At 53.9% G+C, this 18,619-nt stretch overlaps 1 protein-coding gene across 1 annotated transcript in view; it reads left to right on the forward strand.

The window, feature by feature from the left end:
* The window catches only part of SPTBN4 (spectrin beta, non-erythrocytic 4), a 66,422-nt gene that overhangs the window by 21,600 nt on the left and 26,203 nt on the right, over positions 1–18,619 (forward strand). Inside the window, exons 14-21 of the mRNA XM_016166806.2 lie at positions 56–206; positions 3,047–3,998; positions 5,324–5,461; positions 7,282–8,032; positions 9,658–9,860; positions 12,902–12,992; positions 16,447–16,593; positions 17,794–18,057. Of these exons, the coding sequence (XP_016022292.2) occupies positions 56–206; positions 3,047–3,998; positions 5,324–5,461; positions 7,282–8,032; positions 9,658–9,860; positions 12,902–12,992; positions 16,447–16,593; positions 17,794–18,057 (2,697 nt within the window). The remainder of the gene's footprint in view (positions 1–55; positions 207–3,046; positions 3,999–5,323; positions 5,462–7,281; positions 8,033–9,657; positions 9,861–12,901; positions 12,993–16,446; positions 16,594–17,793; positions 18,058–18,619) is intronic.

Consider the following 18,619-nt stretch of genomic DNA (forward strand, 5'->3'; position numbering starts at 1 on the left):
GGAGGGACCTGAGGGCCAACGCCAGGAATGAGCTCAGTGCCGCCCCTTCTTGCAGGCTCAGCTGCTGTCCCGGGAGTGTGGGCAGCACTTGGTGGAGGCTGAGGACCTGCTGCAGAAGCACGGCCTGTTGGAGGGGGATATCGCTGCCCAGAGGGAACGCGTGGAGGCCCTCAACGCGGCTGCGCTGCGTTTCTCCCAGCTGCAGGGTGAGTCTTGGGGTTGGCGTGGAGACCTTCAGGGCTGGCGCTAATAAAAGTAGAGTGAGTCCTGGGAGACAGAGGAAGGGGTGAGTGCCTTGTCTTTGGAGGCATCCAAGCACAGACTGACTAAGATCCCACTCCACAAGGGATATATCATCAGGGGAATTAGTGCCTTGATCGGGAGGTTGAACCACATGACTTCTTCCTGCTTTGAAAGTCTGTAGTAATAATTTCCATTTATTGAGCACTTGCTATACACTAAGCCCTTGCAGCCAGATCTCAGTGAATATTATGATAGGACTATGTAAAGTACTGTGTTGTCAGGGCCTATTCAGCAGCAAGTGATAGAAACTCAATTTAATTAGCATAAGGAGGAAAGGAGAATGTATTGGCTGATATAACTAAAATGTCTAGGGAGAGGTGGGTTTGGCTTCAGGAAGGGCTGTATCCAGGCATGGTTCAATGATGCTTTTAAGACCATCTTTCTCCAACTCTAGTCTCTATGTTTATGTCACTGTTGGACAGTCCCTCCCCTTGTAATATAAATCTGGGGTCATTCAGCCCTATGTTTATATCCCAGCAGCTCAGTGCACCCTGCAGGAGACAGGCCGCTTTTCTCAATAATTCTGACAAAAGGTCCAGGGAAAGCTTTCCTTAGCCCACTGTGGATTCCGTTCCCATTGCTCAGCCAAACGTCATGGCCCCAGGCTATACAGTGATCCTATTGACCACATTTTAGTGACCACCCCAGGGCCAAGAGTGGGGTCAGCTCCCTTCAAAGACTGGGGTAGAGGAGGTGGGTCACCATCATCAGAAGCAGGGGCATGGATGCTGATGGACAAAAATAAAGTTGTCAGCTTCTCTTTTACTGCTGTCAGTGTCCTCCAGCCAGAGACCACCAGGAACCCCCTGGAGTCAACGCAAGCTGTGTGTTGGCTTTTGGCACATACCATGGGGCATCTCAGTAAGAGGGCGTTAAGAGGGGCTTGTTATCGGATGTGGGCATGACTTCATGCAGTGTGTCTTGCTGCAGACTGAATGGTGTCAGGAAGTTGGGGTAATGAGATGACTGCCCATCTTAATCATTTTTCTCCAGGTGGTGGGAGGAACAGGAATTGGCAGGTCATTCACCTTAGGTCGGCGAAGGCCGGTGGGGGGGGTGACCGTTTGTGTGATTTGCACTGTGACCTCGTTTTCGTGTGTGCCCACCACGAAGGTGGGGTGGTCTCATTTTCGTCCCACTCCATCTTGGTCTCAGAGTGGCCTTGTCTGCTGCTGGCGTCTGGTGGAGCTGTGTAAGCTAGCTGTGTGTGCTGTTGGGGCTGCTTTTTTCTTTCATCCTGGGGCCCAGCGCCGCAGAGCTGATAGGAGGGTCTTGAGGCTGATCTGTCTCAATCTTTTATCTGGAGCCAGGAGGACCCTTTGGACTCCTGGAGAATTGTTAGAAAAGGAAGAACTTGTAAGGACAGGAGGATGGTGGGAGAGTTTCTCACCCTCGTGGGCTGGGTCATGTCCTAAGAGCGAGTGTTGAGGTCTCCTTCCAAGCCCTGGCAGAGACATCTGTCCGCATCCTGGCCCAGCCCGTCTCACCCTCATCAGAACCACGGGAGAGGTTGTTGGGACCCTCTCCTTCACCTTAGGGGTGTTTGTCCGAGGAGGCTCCCTCTGTCTTCTTGTGAGATCTTGGTGCCTGGTGACAACCAGCAGCATGGAGAAAACAGCACAGGCTCGTGTGGGGTGTGTGTTGTCATGGTGATGAGAGGCGGTGGTGCCTGATACATGGTCCAGAGTGTGATGTGCTAATCTACTGTGTCTTAGCTGATCCTAGGCAAGCAGCTTCCCTCCTTGAGTCTCAGTTTCTTCATCTGTAAGATGGGGCTAGTAAGAATGCCGATGTCATAGGATGGTCATGAGGATTAAATGACATGGTGTCAGAGTAAGGGCTGGATACATAGACGCTGGTGTTGGTTATTATTCAGCTGGATATCTTCGTATTTGGGTCAGTGTCAATGAATATCCAGAACTGTAGATGTTCTGCATTCCATCTAGGGCAGTATCTTGACCAGGTCAAAAATACATTTACTCATGACCCAGAGTTTACACGTGCACGTGCACACACACACTGCTATGTTTCGTAAATCAATACTTCCCCTTACCTCGTATGTTGCATTCTGATGTTTTCTACTCATTCTATTCTATTCCATTAAAGAAATGCTGGCTGCGACTCATTAAGTTAATTTCACAGTTCTCTACTCACAGACTAGAGATCTTGGAGGAAAGTGAAATGTTTGAAGACAAAAAAGGAATTTAGGTTATCCCTGGGGTTATGAGGTAAGGCCACAGAGGATGAGAGAGACCCAGGAAATGGCCTTAGAGTAGAGCAGTTTCCTTTGCCCCAGTTGTGAAGGAAACACAATCTACAGTAACATATGCCAATTCCAGGATTCTCTGAATCTCAGTGTTCAACCATCATTCAATGTCACCATTTTCATGAGGCTGCTGCTCTGAGTTCCACCCTGTGCTGGACAGTGGTGGGAACATAGTGTGACTCTTCCAGCCCCAGGACCTGCCCTCAAGGGGCTCCCAGTCCAGTAGCGTAGACAGAACCGGCAGTGATAGCCCAGTGGAGTCAGGGCCGGGCAGGGGGAAGCGGAGAAACCTGGGAGAGCCAGAGAAGGCGCCTGCTCCAGACTCGGGGTGTCAAGGAAGGTTGCCTGGATGAAGGGAGCCGTAAACTGGTCCCTGATGAAGCCTACCCAAGGAGTGGGAAGGTAGCCGACGCCACCCTCTCTTGGGCGCTCCCTGGCTCCTGCCCAACCTGGGATCCTCCCCTTCTCCTGGCCCAGGCTACCAGCCCTGCGATCCGCAGGTTATATGCAACCGCGTGAACCACGTGCACGGCTGTCTGGCGGAGCTGCAGGAAGAGGCGGCACGGCGACGCGCGGAGCTGGAGGCCTCGCGGAGCCTGTGGGCGCTGCTGCAGGAGCTGGAGGAGGCCGAGAGCTGGGCCCGCGACAAGGAGCGCCTTCTAGAGGCCGCAGGCGGCGGCGGCGGTGGGGGCAGCGCGGCTGGCACCGCGGGCGCGGCGGGCGGAGCGCACGACCTGTCCAGCACCGCGCGCCTCCTGGCGCAGCACAAGATCCTGCAGGGCGAACTGGGCGGGCGGCGGGCGCTGCTACAGCAGGCCCTGCGGCGCGGCGAGGAGCTGGCTGCAGCCGGCGGTGTCGAGGGCCCGGGCGCCGAGACAGTTCACCTGGCGGGCCTGGCAGAGCGCGCGGCGAGCGCGCGGCGGCGCTGGCAGCGGCTGGAAGAGGCAGCGGCTCGACGCGAGCGGCGGCTGCAGGAGGCGCGGGCGCTGCACCAGTTCAGCGCGGACCTCGACGCGCTCCTGGACTGGCTCCGCGATGCCTATCGTCTAGCAGCCGCAGGAGATTTCGGCCACGATGAAGCGTCCAGCCGCCGCCTGGCACGCCAGCACCGCGCGCTCACCGGGGAAGTGGAGGCGCATCGCGGGCCAGTGGGCGGCCTGAGGCGTCAGCTGGCGACACTGGGAGGCGTCAGCGGCGCCGGGCCACTGGTGGTGGCGCTGCAGGTGCGCGTGGTGGAGGCCGAGCAGCTCTTCGCAGAGGTGACTGAGGTGGCTGCGCTGCGGCGCCAGTGGCTGCGGGATGCCCTCGCTGTCTACCGCATGTTCGGCGAGGTGCACGCGTGCGAGCTGTGGATCGGAGAGAAGGAGCAATGGCTGCTCTCCCTGAGCGTGCCTGATTCACTCGACGACGTCGAGGTGGTGCAGCACAGGTGAGGGAGCACTTGTGGGGACTCCCGGGTCCCTTTCCTCACACACAGATTCTCCTTCGTTGGTTCGACAGTTCCTATATTTGCTCAGCTGGAACCAGGGTTTCCAGTACAATGGGAATGAAATTAGTCCCAACTTCACAGGATTGTGGTGAACAAAGATGAGTGAATACGTGTAGAACACTTGGCAAACGCCAGCGGACAGGGAGCATTCCAGGGGCTTTTGCTGTTATTACTATAAAGTTTATATTCACCTGGCACAAATGAACTGCAGGCACTAGCCCTTCCCCTGGCCCTCTCCTTGCCCCTGTACAACACTCGCCTCCCTCATTAATAAAATAACCCTGGCTATTTTCACTTTCTCTTCCCACACCCTGTGCTACCTTCCTCCATAACACTTACTCCTCTGTGACACATTAGATACTGAATTGCCTATTGGCCAATTTAGGAATAAGTTATTAAGTTAGTGGATGAACCTTCTGCACCTCTCTCTCTGAGCACCTTGTTCATTCATTCATTCACTCTGCAGCTTCTTACTGAGCTCCTGCTCTGTTTTAGGTCTTTTGCTGGGCATTGCTGGGAACCCACAGGCCTGGTCCCTGACTTTACTGTGCCCAGTTACCCAAGCCACAGCCTTGGGCATTGCTTTAAACAAGAGATGACCTGCCCAGCTTTACAACAATCTCCCTGGCTGTCATGTAGAGGGTGGTTGGAAGGGGTGAGAGTAGTGGCTGGAAGCCCAAAGAGGCAGCTGGTTTGGTGACCCAGGTGAAAGGGGCTAGGACTGGACCAGAGCAGGAGGCCAAGTGAACAGGCCATGGGGATGGATAGGCTTGGGGGGCGGAAGGAGTTGTTCAAAAGAGGGCCCAGGGATCTGGCCTGGGCGATAGAGGGACTGCTCCTGAGATGAGGATCCAGAAGAAGAAAAAAATATGGGGGGAAATGCTAAAGTCAGTTTGAGTCACACTGGGTGTGAGCAGCCCCAAGGAAGTGTACAGCAGGCTTTGAGGTTAGAGATGGTTCAAAAGGAATGAGGTTGGAGGAGGAGACTGAGATGTGGGGGTGGAAAGGTCAGGGATGATGATCGAGGCTGTGGGGTTGGATGAGATGGCCCAAGCAGGATGTGAGCCGAAGCTCAGAGGGCCCAGGACAGAGCCCTGAGGAATCGAACGTTTAAGTAGCAGGCAGAAGGAGGAGGAGCTAGCAAGGAGAAGGTGAGGTTGGAGAGTTAGGAAGACATCCAGGAGAAGGCAGATTCATAAAAGCCCAGAAGTGGGCAGGTGCCCAGGGTCCAGGCCTCTCTGAGCATGTTAATCCTCCTTCTGCAGATTTGAGAGTCTAGACCAGGAGATGAACAGTCTGATGGGCCGTGTCCTGGATGTGAACCACACAGTCCAGGAGCTGGTGGAAGGAGGCCACCCCAGTTCAGACGAGGTGCGCTCCTGCCAGGACCACCTCAACAGCAGGTAGGTGGGGCCTGGGGCTAGAAGTCTATCGAGGTATCTTTCCATCATTCCTGTTCTTATTCACTCATCCGTGGAGATCAAGAACATGCAATTTCAAACCCCTGTAATAATCATGGCCACCCAGTAAATCAACAAAATCTTGAGAAAAAAAAAAAGGTAATACCTAATGCTAGTGGTGATGTGGTAAAATGAGGATACAGTATATTTCAGTGGGCTATTAATGTATTTGATCAGAAATGATTTATTTAATATCTATTACTTATACCAGGAAGTTTTCTAAGCACTTTATATACTTTGTTTTATCTCCTAATATCCTAGTTTCCATAGTAAAGATTCCAGAATTCAAGACTCTTCAAAAATAGTAACAAATTAATACCTTTCCTCCTAGAACACTACCAGTAGTTTGTTCTCCCAGTGTGGATAGGGTTCATAGATGAAGACACAGATCCAGAGAGATGATTTCTCAATCTAGTAAGGAGGAATCAAACCTAATTCTGTCCGAATCCAGAGCCGGGGCTCTTAATCTGCATGTGTTCAGTCTTCCCAGCAACCCTGTGGGGTATAAATTATCCCACGTTAGCGAGGAGGAAACTGGGGCTCAGGTGAAGACACTAGCCCAAGGTCCTACAGCAAGTGAGGGAGTCAAGTCTGGATTTGAAGTTGAATTTTTCTGACTCCAAAGACTGTGCTCTTGACTGCTGCATTGTAAGATCCCAATATCCAGTGATTTTTAAGCCATTGTAGACTTGGCAATCCTAGAGCATTAGGGCCTAAAAAGATATCGAGAATGATTTACTGACTTTATTGAGATGATGTGCCAAGTGCTTTAGCCACATGATCTCATTAAACACTCAGTGATGTGGACATTATTATCCCCATTTTCCAGATGAGGAAACTGAGAATCAGAGAAGGAAATGATTTGCCCAAGGTCACATGGTGAATCTGGCCAAAGCAGAACTTGAACTTCGGTCCTTTGTTTCCAGAGTCCTAATCTCTGCACTTATGGGTTGACCATTCTAGTGGGGGCAGAGAGAAAGTTAACAAATAAAGTAATAAGTGGGGAAGATATTTAGAGAATTGTAAGGATTTATTCAGGAGTTAGAGGACAGTGACCTGGCAGTTAGCACAGCTGAGGCAAAGGCCCTGATGCAGAGAAGTGCTTGATACATTCCAAAGATCATCCCCACTCAATAACAGTTGCACATAGCGACAGAAGCACTTCAGAAATCAGAACTCATTTGACTCTCACGACACCCCTGAGGCAGGCACCGTGCTATGATTGTGTCCATTTTATTGATGGGGAAACTGAGGCACAGAGCGAATTACTAGCCAAAGGGCGCACATCTCAGATTTGGCTCCAGGCTATCCCATCCTGCCAGGGTTCTGTGCTTATAACCTGGGCCACACACACCACCTATGAAGGAGAACTGAGGCCTAGAGTAGTATCATCACCTACCGAGGACACAGACCATTATATAATTTTTCCATTAATTTAGGCAGCCGTGTTCTCAGGGCAGCTTCGGCATTCGGTCGTTGTCATGCAGCCCTGGGAGACTCCACTGTACACTCTGGAGACTGAGAGTGAGAAGGCAGATCGCGTTTTAGCATTATTAGGAAGCGTTATTTGACCTCGCTCAGATCTCACTTTGAGAACCGCTGCTCTAAGCAGTGTGTGTAGGGTTCCATTTTTATGCAGGCGGAAACTGGACGCAGTGAGAAAAAGTGACTTTCCAAGGCCGGGTTCTACCCTGGGTCAGTGGGCCTTCCACGCCTAAGAGGAGGCCCTGTCTTCCTCGAGCCACTCTCCTTCCCCTGGGCAGGTGGAACCGCATTGTGGAGCTGGTGGAACAGCGCAAAGAAGAGGTGAGCGCGGTGCTGTTGGTGGAGAATCACGTGCTGGAGGTAGCCGAGGTGCGCGCCCAGGTGCGTGAGAAGCGGAGGGCTGTGGAAAGCGCGCCCCGCGCGGGCGGCGCCCTGCAGTGGCGCCTTAGCGGCCTGGAGGCGGCTCTACAAGCGCTGGAGCCGCGCCAGGCGGCCCTCCTGGAGGAGGCAGAGCTGCTGGCAGCACGCTTCCCCACGCAGGCGGCGCGGCTGCACCAGGGTGCGGAGGAACTCGGCGCCGAGTGGGGCGCGCTGGCCAGCGCAGCTCAAGCCTGCGGCGAGGCGGTGGCGGCAGCCGGGCGCCTGCAGCGCTTCCTGCACGATCTGGACGCTTTCCTGGACTGGCTGGTGCGCGCCCAGGAGACGGCGGGCGGCGACGAAGGACCCCTGCCCGGCAGCCTGGAAGAGGCTGATGCGCTGCTGGCACGCCACGCTGCGCTCAAAGAGGAAGTGGACCAACGCGAGGAGGACTATGCGCGCATTGTGGCGGCCAGCGAGGCGCTGCTGGCGGCCGAAGGCCCGGAGCTGGGCCCTGGCCTGGCACTCGACGAGTGGCTGCCGCACCTTGAGCTTGGCTGGCACAAGCTGCTCGGCATGTGGGAGGCGCGCAGGGAGGCGCTGGTCCAGGCGCACGTCTATCAGCTTTTCCTGCGAGACTTACACCAGGCGCGGGCCGTGCTACACAACCAGGTGCCAGCTCGGGGGTTCACGAGGGTGGGGTCCCAGGCCTTGGAGGACTGCTGGGACAGGAAAACGGAAGAGTGTTCTTGCGAGTCTGTGGCTTATCGGAGGTGGGTGGGAGTGGGGAGGGTAGCAGGTATGGATAGCTGGGTTTGTGGATCATCCCGTGTGAACATATGTGCGTGTGTGTGGGGGGGGGTGTCTGAATTTGATAATTATGATGGATGGGTTGGTGTCTTAGCTGAGGTGACTATCCGGAGTGAGTAATGCACTTGGCTGTTCGTAAGAGTGGCTTCCTGGGTTTGTGGATTATTTGGAAGGAAATGAGTTTGAAATTGACTAGTGATGGTTAATGGGTTCAAAGATCTTGAGGTGAATAATCTTTATCCTAAGATCTATGTTAGAATAAAGATTTTGGAAGTAGGTATTTTAAGCTGAGAGATTATTGGGATCAATAAGTGATTGTGGATTATGAGGTAGTGGGTGCCTAAATTAGCAGATGATCTTATTGGGGCTGGCAATTTGCAGATTCTCCTGAGGGTAACTGTGTCTGTGGCTTGAAGTACCTGTGTCTGGTAGTTCTCTGGGAACAGCTGAACCAGTTTAGAGATCATTCTGGCATGGGAACCGAGTTTGGGATTTGGGCAAGATAGAATACACAGTTTTGCAATTGTCCAAGAGTAGGTACCAATTTTGTGGGATCATTTGAGAAAGAGGGACCACAGGTGCTAGTTATCTAGAGCAGGGGTCCCCAACACCCCCAGGCCACGGACCAGTATTGGTACCCGTATGTGGCCTGTTAGGAACCCAGCTGCACAGCAGGAGGTGAGCGGCAGGTGAGCGGAGCAAAGCTTCATGTGTAGTTACAGCCGCTCCTCAGCACCAGCATCACCATTTCAGCTCCGCCTCAGGTCATCAGGAATTAGGTTCTCATAGGAGCACTGGTCCTGGTGCCAAAAATGTTGGGGATCGCTGATCTAGAGAAAGCCGATCCAGTCTGAGGATTATCTGAGGAGACAGAGAGGGAGCCCTTAGAATCATGCAGCTACTAAATATTTGAGCCTAGGTGGCCATGGGAGACCCTTTCTGACCCATGCATTTTACCAGGTAGAAAACTAACGCCAAAGAGGAAAAGAACTTCCCTGAGGACACACAGCAGCACCCAGTTCAGTCTTTATCAATTGACCGAATATTCACTGAGTGCCTTCTCTGTGCCAGACACTTTTCTGGGGTTGAATGAATGTAAAATCTCACCCTCGTAGGGGTGGCATTCTGGTGTGTATGGATGTGGGGGAGGAGGCAATAAACAAGTACACGCATATATGATATATCAGGTATAAGCTATGAAAAATAATAAAGAGAGGTAAAGGATATGGCCGGAGTAGAGGAGGATGTTTTGGGCAGGGTGGTCGGAGACCTGAAGAAAATGAAGGAGGCAGCCATGGGATATCTGGAGAGACAGACTGCCAGGCAGAGGGACCAGAATGAGCAAAGGCCCCGGGGTGGAACCATGACTGCATGTCCGATGCTAGAAGCAAGGGGGAGGAGAGTGGTAGTGAGCCAGGCTGGCCACCTCTCCCAGGTTCTGGAATGGAGCTGGGCTGACCTGTGGGCCACCCCTTTCCCCTCCCCAGGAGATAACACTGTTGAGCCTGGAGCTCCCGGGCACAGTGGAGTCAGTGGAGGAGGCGTTGAAACAGCACCGGGACTTTCTCACCATGATGGAGCTGAACCAGCAAAAGATGCAGGTGGCCGTGCAGGCTGCAGAGGGCCTGCTGAGGCAGGGGAACATCTACGGGGAGCAGGCCCGGGAGGCCGTGACCCAGCTGCTGGAAAAGTAAGTCCCCCACTCCCTCAGGGCGCGAGGTGGGGGCGGTGAGGAGGCCAAGGTTCTGCTCTTTTCCATCACGATTTGTGCTTCTCTGCCTCTCTCTGATTACTATTTAATTCCATATTGTTTTAGATTTTACCTAAATGGCTATTTTGTGAATATCAATCTTTTGTGATTGTCAACCCAAAAGATAAAGAATATACGATGAAAAGTTTCCAGAGCCTGCCCTCGGCCTGGACTAGCTGGACTGGTTAAAGTGTTACCACAGTTTCCTGGATGTTCTCCATCTGCCTGCTGGTCTGGCCCCTGGAACCTCGGGAGGTCCCAAGATACTGCCGTGAAAGGCTAGACATAGGTTCTGTCTCAGCTTTCCAGATGGGATGTTGTCCTCTCCCATGTTAGTTCTCGAATATTGGGAATGGACACCTCTGCTGGGCCCCAACCCAAGGTCTCTAGGAAGCGTGCAGAATGTGTGTGTTTGTGTGTCACCGTCTGTCACCGCTGCCCTGTCCCTTGCCGGTTCTTACGTTAATCAGGCAGATATCTATTGAATATCTACTGTGTCAGACACTATTCTAGACCCTGAATGAAACAGCGCCCCCTTTAAAAAAATCCCAGCCCCTGAGAAGAGTCAGACCCACTTCTTTGTCACTCTCACTATTTATGCCACTTCTGGTGACCCCATCTTTCCCCTCTCTAGCCTGATCCAGGCTGGATAAGAGCCCAGCACCCCTCCTTGTGTCTTCCCGTCTCCTAATAGAAAGCCCACCTGGTCACTCTACCACCCTCCACAGCCCTGAGACCCTGGCCTGGCTTTTGTCCAGGGCTCGTGAGATTTTTCCCCCCAGATTCATCTGGGAAAAGGCTGGAGTTTCCTAAAGGAAACCGTTATGGGGATTCTGATCCCAGGGCTGTAAACTCATGATCTAGAGCCCCAGCTCCAGCCCTGTGTCCTTCCTCCTGTTGCCCCGCATCTCCTGAGTGTATGCTGTGTGTCAGGCTCTGCAGATGAGGGGCAGCTTGGAGGACTGTCCATTCTCGGAGTTATACCTTCATTCCTTTTCAGTCATTATTTGCTCCTTTCATTCTATTGCTTATTCATTTATTCTTCAGCCAATTAAACAGGCAGAATCCTTACTCTGTCATAGGCCCTGTGTGGGCACAGTGGTGACCAGGACAGAATATGATCCCTGTCCTCACAGAGCTCAAGTGCTATCTGACAGGGATGGCCTGGAGTAGCCAGGGCCAGGATAGGGGAACTGCTGTGGGAGCCCAGAGGGGTCATCTACACCAGGCTTGTGCTGGGCGAGGCTGGGAACACAGCAGGAATTGAGACAGACCCAGTTCTTGCCCACCCCCCAGATCCCAATTATTTACTGGTCCAGGGACACATTTCCCACCTGGTGGAAGCAATAAAACATCCACTCAGGGGTGAAGGCTGCTTTCAAAACCCACAAGGGGGGCAGAACCATGTAGACTCTGTGGCTGGGACCCTGGGGTTAGACAGGGCCAGGTTCCAGTCCCAGCTCCACCCCTCGACCTGTGAGATTCTGGGTAAGTCACTTAGTCTCTCTGTGGGCCTTGCCTCACCTGGAACCTGGCACAGCCTGTGTGCTAGGTGCTGTTCTTATCTGCATTTTGCACTTTGCCCAAGGTAACAGCTAGGAAGTGGCCCAGCTGGGATTGGAATCCTGCTGTTCACCCTCCTGGAGATTTTCCTCATCCCTAGTTGGCTGGTGAAGGCCCGGAGGGACTGATTTCAGAGGCATTTCCTATTTCCTGGTTTTTGAGACAAATCCAGGCAGGAGGGAGTCAGTCTTTTGCTTGTTTGTGTCTGGCCCTTCCTGTTCCTTCTCCAGCCGTGCCCTAATTCTTTCTGTAAATTCTCTCACACACCGTCTCTTGGCTTTCATCTATCTGTGTATCTCTGTGTCTCATTCTCTTCCTCTCTCCTTGTTTTTTCTCTGTCTCCATCTGTTCTCTCTCTCTTCTTCTGCCTCTCTTTCTCAGATACTTTACCTTTGTTTCTGTTATCTTTCTCTCTGCCTCTATGTCTCTCTTGCATTCATTCGTTCGTTCATTCATTCAACAAATATATAGTGAGCACCTACTGCCTACTGTGTGCCAGGCTCTTTTTCTAGGCATTGAGGATACCTCTGTAGACAAAATGGACAAAAAATCCTCATGGAATGATATTCTAGTGGGGGAGACAGATAAGATAAATAAATAACGGTGTGTCAGATAGTATTGAGTGTGAAGAATTAAATTAAAGAAGGAAAGAGCTAGAAAGTGTTGAGGAGCGGTCAGGAGGGGCCTCACCGAGATGACATTTGAGTGGATGTCTGTGGGAAGAGCATTTCAGGCAGAGCGAACAGCCAGTGCCAGGCCATGGGGCAGAAGTGACTTGTTGAAGGCACAGTGAAGTAGGATGCCCCCAGCCCCTTCCACCAGGTCTCCTGGGCACTTTGCCCTGCTCTGTGGGCAGCAGGATAGTCCGCCTGGGGTCTGGGTCCAGCCTGGCCAGTTCACTCAGGCTAAGGCCCTGCCCCTCCTTGCTGACATATCTGCCTTCCCTCCCTGTGGCTCCAGCTCTTGCTCTCCGCACATCCTACTCTCTTCCCTGTCTCCAACTCTGTTGCACCCTTCCGTCTGTCCAGCTATGTCTTTTGCTGGTGGCACCTTGCCTGCCCCTCTGTGGGCTGTTCCTGCCCTCTCTGTCACTTCCCTTCTTCCCCTCCTTCTGCCTCCCCTCCCGCTGCCTCTTTCTCTCTCTCTCTCTTTTTCTCTCTCTCCTTCTCCCTCCCCACCTCCAGTACCTGTATCTCTTTCCAAGTGTCTATGTCTGTCACCGCCCCTCTCCACCTCTGTCCCTGGCTCTGCCCCACTGATGTTTCTTTGCCACTCCCCTCATCCCCACTTTGCCCTCTCCTCCGCCTCGCTCATACATATGCCCCAGGTTTTTAGCCCTGCCAAGCCCGACGCCCTCATAGCCCTATGGCCAGCGCCCCTACTCAGGCTTCCCCTAGACCCTATCTCCCCATCCCCAGGAGCCAAGAAAACCAATTACGAGCCCAGCAGTGGATGCAAAAGCTACACGACCAACTTGGGCTGCAGCAGTTCTTCCGAGAATGCCACGAGGTAGGAACTCCAGCTTTGCTGGGCACAGTGACTTCCTTCTGAGGGAGGAAAGTGCTCTAGGGCAGAGGGGCGATGGGGGCAGGGATGCCCCGTCTAAGTGGGTCGCGGAGCGATTTTCACTCCGCGTCGCCGGGAGGCGCGCGGACCCTGGCCTCAGTGCGCATGCTCCGCAAGTCCCTTCCCCGCCTACGCGAGCTCCAGGGAAGAAGGGAGGGGCCCCGGGCGCCCCTGGCAACGGCGCGCGTCCGCGTCTACAAGTCCCGCGGGGACGCGCGCTGGTCTCCCCTTTCCCTCTGCTGAAGAGCCCTGCTGGCGAGAAGGGCGGGAGATTGGAGAGGGACGCGAAGAGGGGAGGGCGCATGAGTGGGCCGGCGGCCCGGAGCTCAACTTCGGTCATAAATAATCCAGAAACAAGACTTCGCGTCTTTAAAAGTGTTCAAAAATAAAGCTCTACCCTTTTTTAGATGATCTATACACCTGTAAGGATCACCCCAAATAAGATCCTTTCCATTAGAGACGGTTCAGGAGGCAGGCAGCCTCCCATGCCCCTACACTCCACAGAAACTGTTCTGCATTCTGACCACATTAGAGATGGTATAAATGTCCCAATAAACATTTTCCTATCCCCCACACAGTGATGACCCGGCCTCATCCATCTACTTGACCCAGAATCATTGCTCCCCCCATCCAGTATCTAAATTTCCCCCAAGCAAAGATGGTTGAGGAACCAGGCCCTGATCTCCCCATTAAAGATGGTTTGACTCTCTCTATGGTAAACCTCCATGGGATACTGTTCTCTCACACATGAAACGGACAAAGGCCACCATACACCCCACCCCCACATAACCGAAGCCAATTAGAGATGGATCTGGGGCTCAAGAAGCCCACTAGAGATGGATCCAAGAACCCCCTGTCCCTCTCCTTCCCAGTGGAGATTATTCTGGACTTAAGTCTTATAGGAGGTATTCCAGCACACGCCCCCCGCCCATAACCCCTACCCCTGTGTAGCTGAGGTAACCAGGAGTCTGAACTCCTTCCCATTAGAAATAGTTCAGGAGCCCATCCCACCCTCACCCCATACTTCCCACTTTCACATAGCGGAGGTAGCCCAGGCCCCAGGCTCCCCCTCCTGCCTTTCGATTTGACCCAGGAGCCCTTTCTCCTTCTCGATTGTTCCGGACCAAGTAGCAATCATCTGAGATAGTGCAGAACCCCCACCTCCACGCTTTAGAGAAGGTGGTAATTCTTCCTTCACCCCCAACTGGGGCCCGGCAAGGAGGCTGGCTTGGAGACAGGCAGGGGGCGCGCGCGGGCGGGCGCGTTGCCGCGACGCGGGGGCGGGGGCGGGGGCGCGCGCTCGCCGGAGCCTTAGCCGTCGCCACCGCTGCTGCCGCCGTCGCAGTGGAGGGGCGAGAGCCCGCCCGCCCGCTGCAGGGACGCCCCGCCAACGCCGTCGCCACTTCAGGTCTCGGGGGCGCACCGGGGAGGGGGCTGATGCGCGCCCCCGCCGAGGCAGGCGGGGGAGGGGGCTTAGGGCGCGTGCTCGCGCGCTGAGGCCGCGGGAGGGAGGGGTGCGGGAGCGGGTCGGCGGGGCGCGCAGACCCCTGCCCTGCCGAGGGGCGGAAACGCCGGGAGCTGTCCGCGGTGCTGCTCCGGGAGGAACTGAGGGACTGGGTCCCAAGGGAGGAAAGCAGAAAAGGGGGCACTTCTAAGGCTACTTTCTGGGGTAGTGTGGATTTGCCCTGTGGATGAAGGAGGTCTTAACCTCTCTAGGAGGCACTCCTTTGGGTAATGGGGAATCTGAGATTTGCCTTGGGGTTGGGAGACTCTCAACCTTTTGGGGGGGTTCTTCCTTGGCCTCTTGCAGGATCTGTATTAGTCTTAGATGACGGGGGCGAATCACTTTAGGGGGAGGTCTGCCTTGGGCGATGAGGGTCTTGGGCCTGCTCTGGGTTTAGGGAGTCTGACTTTGGGAGAATTTCCCCTGGCTATTGGGGACTCTGGCTTTACCCTCGGCGATGGGGGTCAGTCACTTTGCGGAGGGGCTTTACCTTGGTGGCAGAGTACCATCTCCTTTAGGGGCTTTGCCTTCGTTGCAAGCTGTGGGTGCCATTGGCAAACTCTTCCCTGCGTGGGGGAACCTGTGAATTGAGTTGGGGGATCTGCTTTTGACTTGGCTCCAGTGTGTGTGTGTGGGGGGGGGATGTATGAGGGAGTCTGAAACTGTCTTGGACCCCTGGGGAGCACATGCTCAGGGGACGCGGGGTGGGGTTTGGCTGGCTGGGGATTTGTCCTTGGCTATGACTGCATTTGCCTCCCGGGATCGCTGAGCTGGAGTCCGGTGTTTTTTTTTTTTTTTTTGGCAGGAGGGAGGAGGAGGATCTTGTGACTGAGGGAGGAGAAGGGGGAGGAGCAAACTGTCCCAGGTGCCAGGTTTGGTCATGAGTGGGGAGGTTCCTGCTTGGGGGACAAGTCTTATTTGGGGGGGGGGCTTAGAAAGCAGCCCTGTGATTGATTGGTCTTGCTTAGGGCAGTGAGAGGGGCCCGCTCTTGGTTCTTGAATTTTGGATGACTGAGTGGGAGGGACTAGAACTGGGTTTACTTCGGGAGGGGGCTGCCTGGGAAGGTTTCATCTGATTCATGTTGGGGAGTCTGAGGATAGCTTGTGGGTAGGCTCATTTGGGGAGCCGAAAGGCATCTCATTGTTTGCATGGGAGGGGTTAGTTTTGGTTGCGGGCTAGAACTGGTTATGGTTTGGGAGAACTGTGGTCTTGGGCTGGATCCTTAGGGCTGGATTTGAGGAATCCTGTGGGCTCATTAGGGAGTTGGATCTGGGTTGTGGGGACGGGTTTACCCCAGATTAGAGGGCTGTGTTGGAGGGGACTAGAACTGGCACTAGTTGGGAGGTTGTTTAGTGGCTCATCTGGCCATATTGTGGGGCTAGAGCTAGGTGTGGGGGCTTCACTTGATACCCTGGAGAGTGGGTTGGGGATCTTGAACTCGTCCTTATTGGAGGTGGCTGAGACTGAATAGAAGAGTCTAAGTGCTGCTAATGGGGGAGGGTTTCTGGGGATGAATGGGAAGTGAGCTAAATCAGTCTGGAGGGCGGTTTCGGGAGGTTGATTTGGGCATGGATAGGAGCAAACTGACTGGCCCTGGAGCTCTGCCTTGGGGCTTAAAGCTTATAGGGAGTTGAGAAGGGCTGCCCTGAGGACTGGTGGACTGAGAGATGGGGCATTCTGGGGACCCTTCTATCTATCCTCCATCCCTTAGAAAAGTGTTTGCGCTGTCCCCCTGCACACACATAAAGGCCTTACTCGCAAAGGTTTTCTATCCCTTCCTCCCCACCTTCAACCTAGCAGCCTAGGCCCTGAACCTGGAGCACCTTGGGAGGGAATGAGGGGCTGCGCCAGGTTGGGGGAACCAGCTGAGCCCCTCCTCCTGTCCTGCACAGCTGGATGGCTGGATCCACGAGAAGATGCTGATGGCGCGGGATGGCACACGGGAAGACGGCCACAAGCTGCATAAGAGATGGCTCCGGCACCAGGCATTCATGGCCGAGCTGGCTCAGAATAAGGAGTGGCTGGAGAAAATTGAGAGGGTGAGGACACAGAAGGCCCCTCTGCCCATGCCGGGTGCTGGAGGCCTCCAGAGAACCAGCGTTCCACCTCATACACCCTCCACTGCCCGCTTCCTGTTCTCACACCTCTGAACGGTTCAGATCATTCCCACCCACACCTGCTCCCAGCTATGTGGCCTTGGACAATTCGTGTAATCTCTTTGAGCCTCACTTTGTCCATTTGTAAAATGGCCGGCTTCTCTTCTGAATGGTGCTCATACCCTCCTGGTGGTTAAATATTTCACCCCTTTCTATAACCTTCTTTCCACGATGTTTGGAGCATCTAAGATGGAGGGCCAGGTAGAAGGGCTGCGGCAGCCCTGGAAGGCCAGGGTTACAGTGAACTTTGCACTGGGTTCTAACCACGTCTATGCTTGTTACCAGCTGTCGAGCCTTGGGGAACCATGGTAACTTCTTTGAGCCTCAGTTGGCTCTGCTTCAAAATTAAGGAAGTAATGAATATAGTTACTTCCCTGGGCTCTTGTGCTTAACACAATACCAGGCACCAAGGAGCTGTAATTGCTCTGGTATTGTTATTTTTAATATGCTCTAGGCCAGCATGTATTGGAGCTTGATTTCAGTTTTGGAGGGACCTAGGCAAAATTTTGCTCCATGTCTCAACCCCCCCAAACTGCCCCCTACCCTGGCTGAACCCCTAGACCTGCAGTCCTGGATACCCCCATTCTACTGACTCAAACGGAGACACCCAGGTGGGCCTTAAACTCTTAAATGGCCATTGATGCCCCATAAATGGAGGTACATGGCAAAGCCACTCTTCCTGACTTTGAATTTAATGGAAGTTCCTTCTTTCTGCCTGCCCCCTCCCCCCTTCCCCTTGTCTTTCTTTATGGTACTCTCCCCATGTTTCCGAATTTATGCGAATGTCTCTGTCACTCTATGACCATCTGTTCCTCCATGTCTCCATCCCATGTCTCTATGTCTCTCTTTCTCTCTCCCCCATGTTTCTGCCTGTCTTGTTCCTGGTCTGTTCCCACATCTTGGTTCTTTCCATCTCCGTGCCTGTCTCTGCATCCACCCCTCATGCCTCTGTCTCTCTGTGTCTCCAACTCCTTGCCGGTCTCTCTCTCCACATTTCTCCCTCTGTCCTGCTGGCTTCATATTTGTTTGTCCCTCCCCACCATCCCTGCCTCCCGACTTTCTGCCTCCCACTGTCTGGGGCAGGAGGGCCAGCAACTGATGCAGGAGAAGCCAGAGCTGGCGGCCTCAGTGCGCAAGAAGCTGGGTGAGATCCGGCAGTGCTGGGCGGAGCTGGAGAGCACCACCCAGGCCAAGGCACGGCAGCTCTTTGAGGCCAGCAAGGCCGACCAGCTGGTGCAGAGCTTCGCGGAGCTAGACAAAAAGCTCCTTCACATGGAAAGCCAGCTGCAAGATGTGGACCCTGGCGGGGACCTGGCCACTGTCAACAGCCAACTCAAGAAGCTGCAGGTATGGCCTGGCCGACTCAGATGGGGCCTTTCTACGCCACAGTGGGGCCCGAGTCGGGGGTCAGACTTCGCTCAAGGTATTTCAAGGTATTACAGCTAGTAGTAAGTGTTGGAAGCAGCCACCATCCCTGGAGCATGGGTACGAAGGGGAGAGGAAGGATTCAGAGCCGAGAAGCAGTAGGTGAATAACCAGCACACTGAGGGTTTCTTGGAGCCCTGACGCCTGCTTTCTGGATAGGGAAGCCAAGGCCCAGAGGGAGGGGAGCAGCTTTGCACAGAATACTAATGACCTTCGTGGAGTGCGGCCTCTACCAGTCGCTATGCCAAGCTCTCACTGACTCCTCCCAGCAACCATAAGAAATTGGTACTATTACTGTCCCCTGTTTTACCAAAGGGGATACTGAGGCACAGAAGGTAAAGCGCCTGGCCCAAGGACACACATTCCCTTATGAAACAGTGGGTCTTAGAGAACAGTGTCTACTGTAACTCAGCTTCTAGCTTGGCAGCTGGCGAATGCGCAGTATCTAACCCTGTGATGTACATGGCCGATGCAGATATTGTAT

The sequence above is a fragment of the Rousettus aegyptiacus genome, unplaced genomic scaffold (assembly GCF_014176215.1).
Source record: "Rousettus aegyptiacus isolate mRouAeg1 unplaced genomic scaffold, mRouAeg1.p scaffold_m13_p_14, whole genome shotgun sequence".
In the NCBI taxonomy this organism is placed as follows: Eukaryota; Metazoa; Chordata; class Mammalia; order Chiroptera; family Pteropodidae; genus Rousettus; species Rousettus aegyptiacus.